The sequence below is a fragment of the Amblyomma americanum genome, chromosome 9 (assembly GCF_052857255.1).
Source record: "Amblyomma americanum isolate KBUSLIRL-KWMA chromosome 9, ASM5285725v1, whole genome shotgun sequence".
Lineage (NCBI taxonomy): Eukaryota > Metazoa > Arthropoda > Arachnida > Ixodida > Ixodidae > Amblyomma > Amblyomma americanum.
This window is the reverse complement of record NC_135505.1, coordinates 35,716,949-35,732,846: the sequence shown is the minus strand read 5'-3', so window position 1 is coordinate 35,732,846 and position 15,898 is coordinate 35,716,949. Positions and strand designations below refer to the sequence as shown.

Sequence of the window (15,898 nt, the reverse complement as noted above, 5' to 3'; positions counted from 1 at the left end):
ATGTCAATACTTGATAGAGGTTTAGAGAGGCATTCTTTAGTATTTTGGTATTAAATCCAAGGCGATCAGAGCTAGTAGTAACTTTGAGGTTATTCAAAAGGGCTAGAATTCCTGATTCGTTAATGATAATTTCTGGCATGGAAGTGACGGAAGATGACTGTAACATGGGCGAGGAAGTGGTATCTTCATGGGTGAACACTGGGACGAATGCGTCGTTAAGAAGCTGTGCACACTCAGTTTCAGTTACAGGATCACCGTCAGGATTAGTTAGTACGATTTCGGGGTGGGAACTCGGATTGATGACGCGCCAAAATCTATGACAGTTATTGGTTAACATGGTGGACAGGTCGTGACTGAAGAAATGATGACGAGTTGTATTAAGCAGTGACTGATATTCATGATCGCAATGCCTGTACTTTGTCCATGATGATGGAAGACCTGTTTTGACTGCTTGGCGGTACAAGCGTTTTTTCTTATTATTAAGACGACGAAGGCGATTTGTGAACCATGGTGCATTTTTATGATATCTGATGGTGATGACCGGCACAAACTTGTCAACAAGATTAGTTAATGTGTCTTTAAGTGATTTCCAATTTGTTTCGACAGAGCGAGATGAACAGTGAGCTAGGAAGTCCTCCGAAAATGATTGCAGTGCAGAGTTAATCCCATCGAAATTAGCGCGGTTGTAGCAATGAATTCGCTTAGTGGATGTTTTCTTTCTACCAAATGGACGAGTGATGTACCCGGTGATGATTTCATGATCGGATAGGCCTTGTAAATGCAAGATATCGAAACAAACCTCAGGGTTATTTTTTAGGACGAGATCAAGAATATTTGCCGTTGTGGCGGAGCGGCGGGTAGGATCAGTGATAAGTTGAACAAGCGAAAAATCTAAGCAAGTATGAAGGAACATGTGGGCTTCCTGGTCACTGGGGTTAACCGTAAGATTAGGCCAATCAATGTTTGGGAAGTTAAAATCACCAAATACAAGGAAAATGGAGTTAGGAAAACGCACGTATAAGTCACTCAATAGTCTATGAAATTCACCTGAAAATGTGGCAGTCATATCTGGCGGTCGGTAGAAGGCAGCAATAACAACATCAGCAATACCAATTTTGCATCGTATCCAAACACATTCAAGAAAAGTAGTGACAGTGATCGGGACAGCAGATATTTGTTTCTTTGTAGCAATAAGGACGCCACCCCCTTCTCTATTTTTTCTATCACAACGAAAAAAGCAAAATTCGGATTCACTGAGAAGAATGTTAGCATCCGGAATAGTATCGTCCAACCAAGTTTCAGTTAATATCAGAAGTGAAGCGCACGTTGAATCGACGAGGGAAGAAAGGGCAACAGATTTTGAAAGTACACTTCGGATATTAGTGAAAAGGAAACTACTGCTATTCTCTGAATTAAGACGAGTGTTCAACGAGCATGAAGACGCTGGAAAAGATGAGGTGGCCGTTGGAACCGGTCAGTCGGTCGTGGAAAGACTAACTGGCACCGCTCGGCCACTGGCGACATCCCACAGATACGTGTCCTTATTGATATGCAATTTATCGAAAGCCAAACGCACGCGGTCACCATCTTTTTTAATCGTTTTCGAGAACTGCAGCAGCTGTCGACGTTTGTTACGGACAGCAAGCGAATAATCACGTCCGATGCTAAAATTTGTTTCCTTTAGCTTGCGGCCGTTACTTAGAATGGCTTCAATTTCTTTATCGTTGATAAACTTCGCTATAATTGGCCGTGCCTTCTCGGTCGAGAAACGGCCCACACGATGCGCCCTAGCAACGGAAGTAACAGTGACTCCAAGCTTATCGAGGCAGAAGTCGTTGACAAGTTGCTCTGACGTCTTCCAACTTTCAGACGAGTCACTATCGGCGATACCATAAAACAGAACATTTGAACGGCGCGACCGGTTTTCTAAGTCATCAATTTTATTGACGATGTTAGATAACCCACTTTCGTGATTTGCAGAAGTACTAACAGATGAAGCCAATTCAAGTTTTATTTCAAGTTCTTGAACACGTTTGGTTAGATTTTCAAGGTCTGTTTTCAGTGTCGCATGAATGTTTAGCACTTTTGTTACCGCTTCAATAAGAGTGGCGTTGCTCGCTTCAAGTCGTAATACGGTTTCTGCCACGGTGTCTAATTGCTATCGCATGGCGTCTATAAGTCAGTTGTTTCTTTCAGGGTGAGTGTGAACATCCACCAATCTAACCAAAAGCTCAGTCGGCAGTTCCCTGTTGGCAACAACACGAAGAAAGATGACGTGATCACTTGCAATATTCGGATGACGTCAAAACACTACTTGATCTTGTTCTCTTTTTCCGACAAGCCTACTGCAGTGCCGCCTTACGACGTATTCCACCTACTGCAGGTGGATTTCTCGGGCAATTTGGTCGTACAGCGTGCAACCTACGTAAGCATGAATGATGTGATTATTCAGTGTGTCAAGCGTATTGCACTAGTGCATCGTTATTTTCATAGTTCTCACGATGCTTAGTTATCAGTGCTGACGTTGTTGAAATAACAGGGTTACATTATGTTTGCCGTTACTCAGTGGCCTCACGAATTAATGCGTAGAGCGTTGCTTCACAGTTTGCTGTGGTCAACTTTCTACATGATAATCTGGCCAATTTCGCCCTAATAACATCAAGTGTGGCCGTTGGAATGCATTGTGTATGTGCGCGGCGCATGGATACAAATTATGCAGCTCATTTTCCACCCCGTTGTTGAATAAGCGGGCGAGATCAGCGAGCCTTGATAGCGTACGGTTTCCGATTGTTAGGTTTAACTGCAGCGCTCATGAGGCGTCGTCTGGCATCAATGTAATCGTCAGCCACGTGTCCCCAACGCCAGCTGAGTCCTGGACACGAGCTTACCTGACTTGAAAGGGGCGCTAGAGGCCTCCTTGCCGTAGAGCTGCAAGTGCAGGTGCAAACATGAGCGGCCTTGAATGGTGGGGTCAAAAAATGTCAAATAAAGATAAGGTGACAGATCGTGTGGAGATGCCCGTGAAATTTGAAATTTAATTCTGGTCTTACGAATCTGAACTTTGGTTGCCTTACGAGTAGCCACAGTGGGGTAATGTACGAGCAAGAAACTGGGTGTTGAAAATGCGTAGATGAAAACTATGTAAGCGCAGTTCGATTTATTTCCTAGATGGCCTCCTTTTTCCGGGGGATTATATACGGGGTGGGATTTTATTGAAATGATCAAACAAACAGCTAATAATATTTATCACTGAAGGTGATCGGTTACATGTTCTTAAAAAGTACACGATGAAGTGGTGTTGACGATGTCACGGGGTAGGCCGTTCCAGCCCGCTGCTGCTGGAGAGAAGAATGAAGCAGAAAAGATGGCAGTGTGCTATGGCGGCAGGGCAGTTTGTAGGGTTTGGCTGGTGCGGGGAGATATGCGTGCTGCAGCTGTGATATACGGTGATCGATTGAGTGAAGAATGAAGTAATTTGTGATAAAGGGTGAGACTTGCAATGCGACTATGGAACGAGAAAGGCGGTACCCCTGACGTCGCTTTCAACGAAGAAAGGCTGACGATATATCATTATGAAGAGTGGATGAATCTAGTGGAGCGATTTTGGACGACTTCTAATGCATTGATTAAATCCGCTTAGTGCGGGCTCTATATGGCAGAGCCATATACAAATTTTGGTCTGATGAGCGATTTATATGGGAATAATTTTACGTGTAGAGGGGCAAGGCGGAGATGGCGCTTGAGAAAACCGAGAGTTTAATTCGATGCTGAAACGCTGATGCCAATATGGGTGCGTCAAGTTAAATTATAAGACAAGGTGACTCCTAGATACTTAAAACATAATACTAATTCATTCGAGGGGTTGGAAATAAAATAATGAAAGCGATGCGGGCGGTGGCGACGAGAGAAGGATAAAGGTTTGCATTTATAAGGATTGAGGAACATTAGCCAGTTGTTACACCTAATAAGTAAGCTTTTAACATCTGTTTGAAGACTAATTTGACCACGAGAGTTATTAATAGTGCGGTAAATAACACAGTCGTCAACGAACATGCGAAAACTGCAGGAAACATGGTCAGGTAAGTCATTATTATATATTAGGAACAGTAAGGTACCGAGTACAGATTCTTGCGGAACGCCTGATGTAACCGAGAGGCTGTTAGGTGGGTGTTAGCAAATACTGATTGAGAACGATTAGTAAGGAACTGCTAAGTTCATTGTTGTATGTTAGGATGTAAGGTCAGCGGTGCACGTTTTACTAATAAGCGACGGGAAAGAATTTATCAGAAACTTTCCCAAAATCCAGGAAGATGGCGCCAGGCTGTATGCTGGAAAATAGAAGAAAGGGTGTCAAATGAATGTAAAAAGTAAATGAAAAGGATAGAGAAACAGCTAAAAAATTCTGGAAACATCTAAATGCAATGAGCAATACGACTAGGCTAGAGCAAAAGATTATTGCTACAGATCAGGGTATTCGGCTAGAAAGGGATGAATCAATGAAACACATAGGAACAAGGATGACACAAAAATTGAAAGAAACAAATGTGGCACATAATTTATCGAAGGAGGATAGACAGCCTACTGCATTTGCTTCAGCTGAGCAAAAAGAGCGGGAAATGGCAGAGAAGAAGGTTCCTAGTGGCACGTCAACAGGACCAGATGTTATTCCGATTATGTTAATAAAGAACCTAGGACCATAATCCAAGCAAACATTAATACAGATAGTGATTAAAATGATAGTGGATGGGAAAGTCCCAGATGAATGGTGGTTACGTAGAATGAACATATATAAGTTAAAGGGGGACAAAGCTGACGTAAGTAACTACCGTCCCATAACAGGGACATCTGTCATTTACAGGGTGGTGATGCAGATTATAAACGAAATTTTGCAGGCTTGGGTGGAGAACGAGGGGGTGCTACGTGAGCTACAAAATGGGTTCTGGAAACAAAGGATGTTTGGAGAACAATCTGTTTTCATTGACGCAGTTTATAGAGATTGCTGAAGAGGAACACAGGCCCTTATGGCTAGCATTTATGGAATATTAGGAGAGCCTACAACAAAGTTATTCAAGAGTATTTTTGGGACATACTGGGCACATTGGATGTAGAAGATGGAGTAGTTATTCTTTTAAAAGATATACATAAACATAACAAAGGGCTCTGAAAATGGCAAAAAATGTATTAGGGCCTGTAGAGATACAGCGGGGGCTTAGGCAAGGATGCGTCCTCTCTCTCTATTGTTGTTCATGTTGTACCTGCAAAGGTTGGAGACCAAGCTAGAGAGGAGCGAACTAGGCTTCAACTTTTCTTTTTTCAAGCAAGGTGATTGGATTAAACAGCCATTAGCGGGACTAATATACGCGGATGGTATAGTGCTAACGGCTGACAACAAGGAAGATTTACAGAACTTGATGGACATATGTGGTACAGAGTGAGATCGATTAGGTTTTAAGTTTTGTAAGGAAAACTCTGCAGTTATGATATTTAATGGTGAGGTCAGCGAGCATAGAATACAGGAGTTCACGCTAGATCTAGTGGATGAGTACAAGTATCTTGGGGTGTGGATAAATAACAGTGCTGAGCATCTGAGAGAGCATGAAAAATATGTAATGAATAAAGCTAGTTGGAATGCAGCAGTCATGAAAAATAGGGCGCAGCGGAATAACAATAGGTATGAAGTGGTAAGAGGGATCTGGAAAGGGGTGATGGTTCCTAGTCTGACTTTCGGTAATGCGGTCCTGTGCATGAGACCAGATGTTCAAACAAGGTTAGAAATTAAACAACGTGGCGTAGGGAGGCTAGCTTTGGGAGCACATGGTAATACACCAAATCAGGGGGTTCAAGGTGATATGGGATGGGCGTCGTTTGAGAGCAGAGAAGCTGGCAGTAAGATGTCATTTGAGGAGCGATTGAGAAAAAGGGGGGAAAGCAGTGGGCTAGGAAAGATTTCAGATAGATGTACATAAGGAATTTTGGCACGAAATGGAGAAAGCGAACTAGAAATTTGACAAGCAAATATCTGGGCAGCAGTAGAGGTGCAAATCAGCAATTATCGGTTAAGAAAAAGGTTAAAGAAACACAGAGAGCTGCGTGGAAAACAGGGATGCTGACGAAATCGGCACTGGGAACATGCAGGATCTTTAAGTAGGAAATTGCCAAAGAAAATATCTATGATAATTTAGAAAAAAGCTCTTTGTTGTTTGCGGAGAGGACGGAGTTTTGCGGACTAAGACATATAGAGTTAGGTACAACGAGATAGACACGTTGTGCGTTGCGTGCGGAGAGGAGGAGGAGACGGCTGAACACTTGATACCTTTTTGTAAAGATCTTCACCCTAGAGTGGAAAGCAGCGTGGCTGATTTACCCAAGGCATTGGGGTTTAAGGACAGTGAAGGAAAAGTTTATTTTAAGCGGGTAGAAGTAACCAAGCGAAGGTTATCTGATTGGTGGCTAAACTCAAGACAAAAGTAAAATTTCATAAGTCCTGGCTAGGTGGCTTGAACCACCGCCCGTTTAAAGGGTTCAGCCTTATCCATCCATCCATCCGTCCGTCCGTCTGTCCGTCCGTCCGTCCGTCCGTCCGTCCGTCCATCCATTTATCCATCCATCCATCCATCCATCCATCCATCCATCCATCCATCCATCCGTCCGTCCGTCCGTCCATCCATCCGTCGATTCGTCCATCAGTCTGTCCGTCCGTCCATCCATCTGTCTGTCCGTCCGTCCGTCCGTCCGTCCGTCCGTCCGTCCCTCCATCCATCCATCCGTCCGTCCGTCAGTCCGTCCGTCCGTCCGTCCATCCAACCGTCCATCCATCCATCCATCCATCCATCCATCCATCCATCCATCCATCCATCCATCCATCCATCCATCCATCCATCCATCCATCCATCCATCCATCCATCCATCCATCCATCCATCGGCCAAGATTAGTGTGCAAGTCGTGAAGGGACAGTGCTAATTGGGTTTTGCAAGAAAGGGCCTTAGGAAAGCCATTTTGTGCAGAATGGATGAAATCGTTTGAGTCTAAGAAATTTGTGATTTGAGAGGAGATGACATGTTCCATAATTTTGCAGAGTACGCTAGTTATTGGATTGGGGCGATAATTCAGGTGTGAGTCTTTTACCTGATTTGTAGACTGGAACGACGTTCCCCGTTTTCCAAAAATCTGGATTGATCCCTAAAGAGAGCGCATGTTAGATAATCTAAGACAAATAGGCTGCACATGTTGATTTTACACTTTTGAGCAAGTTTGTATTAATTATGTCTATGCCAGGTGGTGATGAGAGCTTCATGTTATCAATTATGGAGCCGATGCCATTTGCGAAACATGTGATAGCTGACATGATGGCTTCTATGTTGAACGATGGTAACTGAGAAGGCGCGTCAAGTTCACTAGTTAAAACCGATGGAAATGCGTGGTCACATATTTATGCGCCTTCATGGTCAGGAACTACTTCATGCGAGTGTTTAGTTTATTATCATGACAGTGCTTGGGATTTAAATTTTGTTAAAATTGTCTAGGGTTGCTGATTAGTAGCTTCGGTAAGTCAGTGTGATAAAAAAAGCTCTTGGCGCTACGGACTGCAAGTAAGTATGATTTTCCAGATTCGAGGTATTTTTTTCTTGCCGTTTTTTCTTCTTTTCTAATCGTTTTAGATGCGTGGTAAACCACGGTTCATCGTTATTTTTTTGGAATCTAACCCTCGGGATAAATATGTTAGAAGTAGGAAACGTGTATTTTCATGAGGATTGGCTAAACTGGGAAGCACTGCTGTCCAAGGAAGAGGTGCGGGTGTTCTTTGGAGCTTTCTCACATTTGGCGAGGCGTTGAGGCTGAGCGGTTACGTATGCTTGCACGCAGAAGAGCCCAGCGGCTGAGACGTCAGCTTGGAGAGTGTGACGTGGCGTTGTAAATGGCGCTTTTCACACTTATGAAAAAAAAAGGACTTGACAGTCACAACTGATGCGTGTCCTGGGATGGTGATGCCTCTCGAGAATACAAAGGGATGGGAGGCTGGCCAGCAACGTGGTTGCAGTGATCGCCGGATGAGGTTTCTAGGCAGCCTAACATTTGGAATATGCGGGTTTGTCTCGACTTGACAGTCGACTGGTGCGAAAACATGGGAATTGGCGAGTAGTGAGGTGTTCTAGGTGCAAGCCATGGTGAGAACAAGCAGTGTGCCTCGATTTCTGTGTAACATGCTACGGGTGTAGCGGCAATCAGTAGTGCTTATCACGTGAAATGTTTAACTGCGGAGGCGATGAGGAGTGGTGCTCGCAGACCTGGAAAGCTTTGACGGGAGTGCGTGCCTGGGTTAGGCAATAAAGGTTTTCGTACCTAGTTTATTCGAATCCCAATAATCCGGAGCCCTGTCTAATCGCACCCTAATCTCGGTTGGTTAAACGTATTTATTGCTCCCCCACACCCGTCATGAGCGCCTGAACGATGCGTTTTGTTGTGCATTTATGACAGTCACCGCTGCTTGGGAGGCACGATATAGCTCCTAAAGACTTGAGAAATGAAACACGATTCATGGCAATGCACATACGTGATAACGCCTTCTTTAAATGGCTCCAGTACGCTCCCTGACGCTTCGTTCAAGCGATGTAGACAGTTCTGTGGACGAGTGCATTATTCTATGGCGCTAAATTCTCGTAATTCGGACCGTTTTGGCTGCACTTCAGTTAAGTTGGAGAGACTGAGGCGCTCGCATAAGCACAGGGTGCTGGAGAGGGGGTGATGATGCCGGTGAAAATATCAGCACACGCAGGAAACCAAAGTAATGTTCAATAGTCTAGCAAGGAAACAGCAGTTAACAATTGGCAGCGAGGTGCTGAAAAAAGTACAAGAAGACTTAGAGCAGATAGTGACAGCTGATCCGGATCATGCGAGTGAAAGAACTAGAAGGGTAAGTATAGGGTGGGGCGCCTATGGCAGGTTCTCTCGTATCATGAATGGCAGTTTACCAATATCCCTCAATAGAAAAGTGTACAACAGCTGTTTCTTACCGGCACTCACCTACGGGGCAGAAACGTGGAGGCTAACGAAAAAGGTGAAGCTTAAGTTAAGGACTACGCAGCGAGTCGTGGAAATAAAAAAAATGATATGTGTAACGTTAAGAGACCGGAAGCGGGCAGAGCTGGTCAGAGAACAAAAGCGGGTTATGACATTCTTGTCAAAATCAGGAGAAAGAAATGGGCTTGGGCTGGGCATGTAATGCGAAGGCAAGGTAACCGATGGTCCTTAAAGGTAACGGAGTGGATTCCAAGAGAAGGCAAGCGTAGCAGGGGGCGGCAGAAGGTTAGTGGGCAGATGAGATTAAGAAGTTTGCAGGCATAGGGTGGGCGCAGCTTGCAAAGGGCAAGGATAGTTGGAGAGACATAGGAGAGGCCTTTGCTCTGCAGTGGGTGTAGTCAGGCTGATGATGATGATCATAGCAAGAAACAGCGTATGCACCTTGTGGCCTTTTTTTTTAAACAAGCACGTGTCCGTGACAAAAATCACCGAATGATTGGATCTGGATACAAGATGTATTTTTCTTTCACTAACTCGGTAATTTTCCTTAAATCCATAATCTTTCTGTAGCTTTTTGTGAACACTATCAGAACGTTACGCTTTGCGTAGGTTTCTTAAGATCTCGCCCCTTTGTGGCGCTAACCTTTGTAAGGTCTTTTTAATCCAAATCCTCAGCAGGCATCACTCGAACTTACCAGTGGCCTAACGGGGTTTGACTTTTTGCTAGCCATTCATTACGATAAAGCCAATGAGAAATATTACGCAATCAGTAGTCCCCGCATGGAGGGAACCATAATATCCCAAAAAGACGTGTAAAAGACGCTACACACTGTCTGATAGGAACTTGAATTACTGGGAGTGACTGGACCGTTCGCGCTTATTAAGTCTAGTGGTTTTTCTTCACGCAGCCTTGTGTATTCGAACTTTTAAGGGCTGAAAGAATTGATGCAAGGAAATGGGTCTCTGAGGAAGTTTTTCTTTCTTTAGGGCAATCCTTTATTCTAAAGAATACTGTATGAATGAAAAAAGAATTACTCCTGCGACAATGTAATTGTTTAGCGAGCGATGAAAGCGAGCGATTGAAAGTACGAGTGAACCCTCCAGGCTGCTTATTCATCTTCCCGAGACCTGAAGCGTAAACAGTGTCGTCGGCCCAGTTCAAACGTTTAGAACATGCATTGTTTTGGTCTTTGGGCGTAAATGCCATTTTATGACTCCTTTTCGAAAGATTAGCGGGGTTGTGAGAAATGGCTAAATTTAGGAATATTGAAACTTTTGAAGCGCTGAAAAAAGTGGAAGGCACCTTTTTGGTTCATATATGCCCCTAAGCGCGTTGATTCCCCTGCTGCGAATGACTGGTAATGCCTGAAGCTGCTTTTTGAACAACCAAAATGCGTGTGAATCCGCTTGCTTATATTTACCGTCATCTTAGAGCGGGCTGACACTGACTCAAATTTTTTTTCGAGTTGCTCAAGAACAAAAGACGACAGGACAATGGGAAATAACAGGAAATCTTATGTGAGATACATCTGGGGAATGTACTGACGTAAGATACAAAACCAAAAATGGAGAATAACTAGGGGAATGGGAGTGCTTTCGAGTGTATTTGGCAAGTAATTTCAGGTGGTGAACAGTTGATGCAAGTAACCATCAGATGAAAAGTGTGAGATTACATGTTACCAGTGCTCTCCTATGTGTCAGGGACTCGGAGGCTGAAGAAAGGTCTGAAATGAAATAGAACACAGTGTTCAGAGGTCTGAGAACAGGATTTTAGGGTCACATTTGGCGACCGGTAAAGAGAAGACTGAGTAAGAAAATCGACGGAACGTAATGGTACACTGCCTCCGTCAGTGAAGAGGATATGGCCTCACGCAGGGCATTTAAAGTGGGGAGCAGGTAATGGAATGATAATAATAATAATAATAATAATAATTGGTTTTGAGGGGAAGGAAATGACGCAGTATCTGTCTCATATATCGTTGGACACCTGAACCGCGCCGTAAGGGAAGGAATAAAGGAGGGAGTGAAAGAAGAAAGGAAGGAGGTGCCGTAGTGGAGGGCTCCGGAATAATTTCGAACGTCTGGGGATCTTCAACGTGCACTGACATCGCACAGCACACGGGCGCCTTTGCGTTTTTCCTCCATAAAAACGCAGCCGCCGCGGTCGGGTTCGAGCCCGGGAACTCCGGATCAGTAGCCGAGCGCCCTAACCACTGAGCCACCACGACGGGTGGTAACGGAATGAACTATTTGGGTATCAGGGTAACGGAATGAACGATTTTGGTATCAGGGTGCGTTCCAAAGAATAGCTTTTGTAGCTAGCGGCCACAGAGAATCAGGGGTGCGGAAGAGACTTGGATGTTCAATAAGATAGGGCTGGAGCGGCTGAAGCTGGGCAGGATTATATTAAGACACACGGGACCGGATTTATTCGTTCAGAAGTCGTTGAGCAGATAATGAGAACATGGCGTTAAACTAACCGAGTGGATTGCAAGGAAAAAGAAAGGTGAGTGGCAGAATGTCAGATGCCTGGACGAGATCGAAGCGGAAGAGGGATTCGCAGAGATCACGTGTCCACAAAAGGCGGGTTGTATTTGAGGCAACAACAACAACACACGGCGGGTGGAAATCGATATCTTCGAGAAAATTGTGCACATTGCATTTTTTTTCTACTTCGGCTGAAAATCAGTTCTTTTCGTCGTTTTTGTCACCAGGGCGTGAAAATGTCTTCCATGCTCTCTTTATCTTTTCTTCTTGCTCCAACGATAAAGTAAATGCGGTCTCGGATGGCGGCTGAAAGGTTGGTATCGCATTCAAAATTTTATCCTGCACTTCTGCAGGCAAAAAAAAAAAACAAGTTGGTGGCTTACTCAGGCTTTGTCGGCGCTGTGGGTCGCTAGCGCTCATAGCCCCCTTTAATTGCGGAATGAAGAACTTACGACACAGCATTTACTTTATCGTTGGAGCAAGAAGAAAAGATAAAGAGAGCATGGAAGACATTTTCACGCCCTGGTGACGAAAACGACGAAAAGAACTGATTTTCAGCCGAAGTAGAAAAAAAAGGCAATGTGCACAATTTTCTCAAAGATATTGATTTCCGCCCGCCGTGTGTTGTTGTTGTTGCCCCTTAAGCCCGTACCACCAATTTGAACAGCGGAGAAATAACACAAGGCTGTTAAACTGTTTCCAGAGAGATGTGGTTGTGTTTCACGTGGCAGAAAGAGTTGTAAGGCAGCGTTTATAGCTGCTTTGAAACCAAAGGGCAGGCAGGTGTAGGAAACTTCTAAATACAACACTGTTCAGCAAATCCAGAGACTAGCGCTAATTGCTCCTATAGTGGTCGGAAGGCAGAGAACTAGAGCGTCGTAAAGCTCGCCATGACAAAGGTATCCGGAAGAAAAAATCTGCATCCCCGCGCGAGATTCGAACCTCTCCGAGAGCAAAAAAAAAGAAGGGTGCCATATCGACGTCCCAGAGACAATTCGGTCTCCACCGCAAGCTTATCGCGTGGCTTAGTGATCATTCCGTTTTGAGCATCAGTTGTCCTCCAGCCGCCAGTTGTATTAAAGTAGTTGAAACCTAATCTGATAGGAATGCCTCATTCGGTTCAGTCGCTCCCACAAATATCTGAAGAACACTGCGATGCAGGCTACTGCAAAGACATAAACAGAGGCTAGAAGGGCACACAAGTGCAGACTCGCCTCTGATTTTATTCGAAAGAAGACGCATTTCTTATAGCTTCAAACCGTCATATAAATGACTACGCAATGTCGAGAAACCTGCCTTCTTTTTTTATGCAAGTTTATTAGTCGGTCACTTTCACAATCATTGCCTCTTTCTTACGAAAAAAAACGCGTCGGCAGATTGACGTTTGTTTTTGCCTTTGTTTTTGCCAGCAAAGGCAGGCACTGCTCAGTGCTTGAAGCATCAAAGCATGCGCCGCAGTGCAGGGGCAAACATCTTCTCGACCTTGTATGTATGTTCGCAGTAACCTCTGTTCATCATGATTTACCGACTCGCCCAGGAACGCACTCTCTTAAAATTTCTTCCGTATATACGCTACCACCCCAGACATTTCTGAGGTTACGAAATAACGTGCAATGTAATGTCCGCTACATCCTCAAGCAAGGAGTTTGATGCAAAAATTGTGATACGTTTTATGATGACCGCAACTGGGAATAGGTAAACAAGGATTACAGTCCTTGGTGCCTACATGACTATCTCTCTCATACGTTCGGCAGTGGTGATCTGTTTCCTGGAGCTATGCACGGGTCCTAACCAGCTACACCGACTATGTTCTCCTGTTTATAGTTGCAGTTATTTTTCGACTGCCAGGAAGCCAGCACAGATTTATACCCAAGGAAGGCATTGTGTGCGAAAGCCTGCAAAGAAATTTACGGGTCCGTGTAGGATTTCTAAAGTAAAGCTTCTGGATCTGCTTTATCGTTCGGCCTACGGGTTCTGCATAACTGCACTGGAGCTGCGGCTGCTTTTTCTCGATACAGCTAACAAGACATTCCTCACTGTTCAATTTGCGGCAGTTGTTTTTCACTTTACCTTGGCAGCTATTAGCTCCAGGTGAACCATGGCGCAGTGATACGTTCTGAGCCCTGTTGGCATAATCACAAATATGGGTTGTGATTTCAGGGAGCAAAACGTCCCAAAGCAACTCACACTATGAGGGACACCTTAGTGCAGGCTCCAGAAATTCTTACTACCTGCTGTTTTTTAACGTGCACTGATATCGCACAGCATTCGGGCCTCTAGAACTTCGCCTCCATCTAAATTCGACAGCTGCGGCTGGAATCGAACCCGCGTCTTTCGGGTCAGCAGCCGAGCGCCGTAACCACTGAGCCACCGCGGCGGCTAATTAGAAAGACGTGACTACGGTAGCGCCGTAAGGGTAAATATGTATCGCATTTTTTTTTTTGGTCACGGACACCGCTTTTGAACATATTACGTAGTAAACGCTGGTGTTGAAGGCGTTAGAAAGCCTGATGTGCCCCATCTTGTGGCACTTAGCGAGTCCGAACTCTCTGTCAGCACAAGAGCTCTCACTTAACATCAGCAACTACTGAGGTTTGCTTTTCGGAACTCTAAGGAATATATTCAAGCCCTGAACAAGGAACAAAAAGGCGCATGGCATACGCCATCGTTCACGCTCTTGTGTTCCCGAAAAGTAAGTGAAACATCGAGCTATAGAAGGAAGCTCATCGCGAGCGAAAAGATATTTTGGCTCTGTTTCCTGATGTCAGTGTGTTGAAACATTTAGATTCAAAATTGTCTCAAGGCTCCACAAAATGTAAGTTCGCGAATTATTGTTTTGTTTTCTATGCACAGCTGGTCAAATATCTTAAATATATGAAATATTGGAGTCCTACCTAAAAACTGATGATGTACGCAAAATCATTTATAATGTGAGAGCATTTTTTCAAGCTGGTGCATTTCCTCTTTTCTGTTTCAGGTTACTCCAGTCTGACAAAAAATATAAAGGCATTTGGAAAAAAAGCACCGATTTTAGACTTAAAAGAGAAACCGGATACTTCATATCTTATACTGCATTTAATAAACAGATACTGGAAATGAGTGCAGCGCTTTGTGGCAAGCAGTTCTTTTATGCGATAGTAATCCTACATGTGCTACTGTAGACGAATAAACGATCACTATATCGCAGCAACATCAGGAACTCCCTAAACTCGTTGAGAACCACTTATCATAAGCTAGCGAATGGTGCTATTATACACCTGTATGCGCTTGGTAGGTAATAAGGGAGCTTTTTAACCAGCATCCACAAACATAGAAAGACTTGTACAATAAGAGAAATATATGATTTAAACTCGGCTAAGATTGATAAGTTACTATCAGGTAGGTTCAGAAAGAACAAGGCGTTGGTCTTTTGACGCCTGCGACGCTACACAATTCAGGTTACACGTGAGAGTGTGTTTGGCACAAGTGGTTTTCCTTTGAAACGAGCCAAGTTTGCTACAGATTCTTTCAGCACCGTTAATATAACTGGTGGTCCGTGACCATGTCAAAAACGTAGGTTGACGTTTTGAAAGGCAAACTACTTCCTTCTTCACAAATAAGAACCGGCCGCGAAAGATGCAGCATATTAGTCTTTGTCAAAAGTTTAGAGCTCAAAGGGGTTCATGTGCAATCCTCGCAGTGAGGGTCTTCTATCCTCTGTTAAAGTTCCTACGCCAGTTCATTTTACCTTCAAAAAATTTTGAATGCTCGGATTGCATAACGAGGAGCAATACCTCGTGGGCTGTAAACGTTGGACCAACACGGTGATCAAGAGTTCATCCGTATTACAAGGCCTGCTGAAGAATTTTCCGAAGAACCCGTCGTCAATGCCTGTTCTGTGCTTTCCGCGGACAAGCTTGTCCAGGTTTTTCGTGCTTTGGTTCTTCCGCTTCTAGCGCCACCAAACCGTGAATCTTCCAACCAACCCTGCTGTGGTCAACAACGCTCACCTTGCTCACTTTGGCAGCTGAAGCGGCAGAAGCCACAAGTGTCACAACGCTCTGTTTCTGCCATTTACAGGTTGGCCCTTTTGAATTGTACCCACACTTCTAGCCGTCTTTTATCTGCTGCCGCTCCCTGACAAAGCGTTGTGTGTTTAACTGCTCTGTTAGTGTCTGTTTTCGAGCTTCGGAAATGACAGGATCAGGTAAGACATGCCCTACGTGCCTGAAGGAGCTATCTGCGAGCAGCCTGATGATGAATTGCTCGGATTGCGATAGGTCCTATCACCAGGGAAAGTGCTCAGGCATAACTGAATCGGCGGCTAAGAACAAGGCAGCAACATTCTTTGACACATAGAAATGTTCTCAATGCTACTCGTCTCCTTTAAGAGATCCAAGTAGAGACCGAACC

General features: G+C 44.4%; 1 protein-coding gene across 1 annotated transcript in view; it reads left to right on the top strand.

Moving 5' to 3' along the window:
• The window catches only part of LOC144104068 (uncharacterized), a 194,725-nt gene extending 180,132 nt beyond the window's left edge, over positions 1 to 14,593 (top strand). Inside the window, exons 7-8 of the mRNA XM_077636856.1 lie at positions 2,197 to 2,425; positions 14,484 to 14,593. Of these exons, the coding sequence (XP_077492982.1) occupies positions 2,197 to 2,425; positions 14,484 to 14,498 (244 nt within the window). The 3' untranslated portion in view covers positions 14,499 to 14,593. The remainder of the gene's footprint in view (positions 1 to 2,196; positions 2,426 to 14,483) is intronic.
• Positions 14,594 to 15,898: the final 1,305 nt, after the last annotated feature.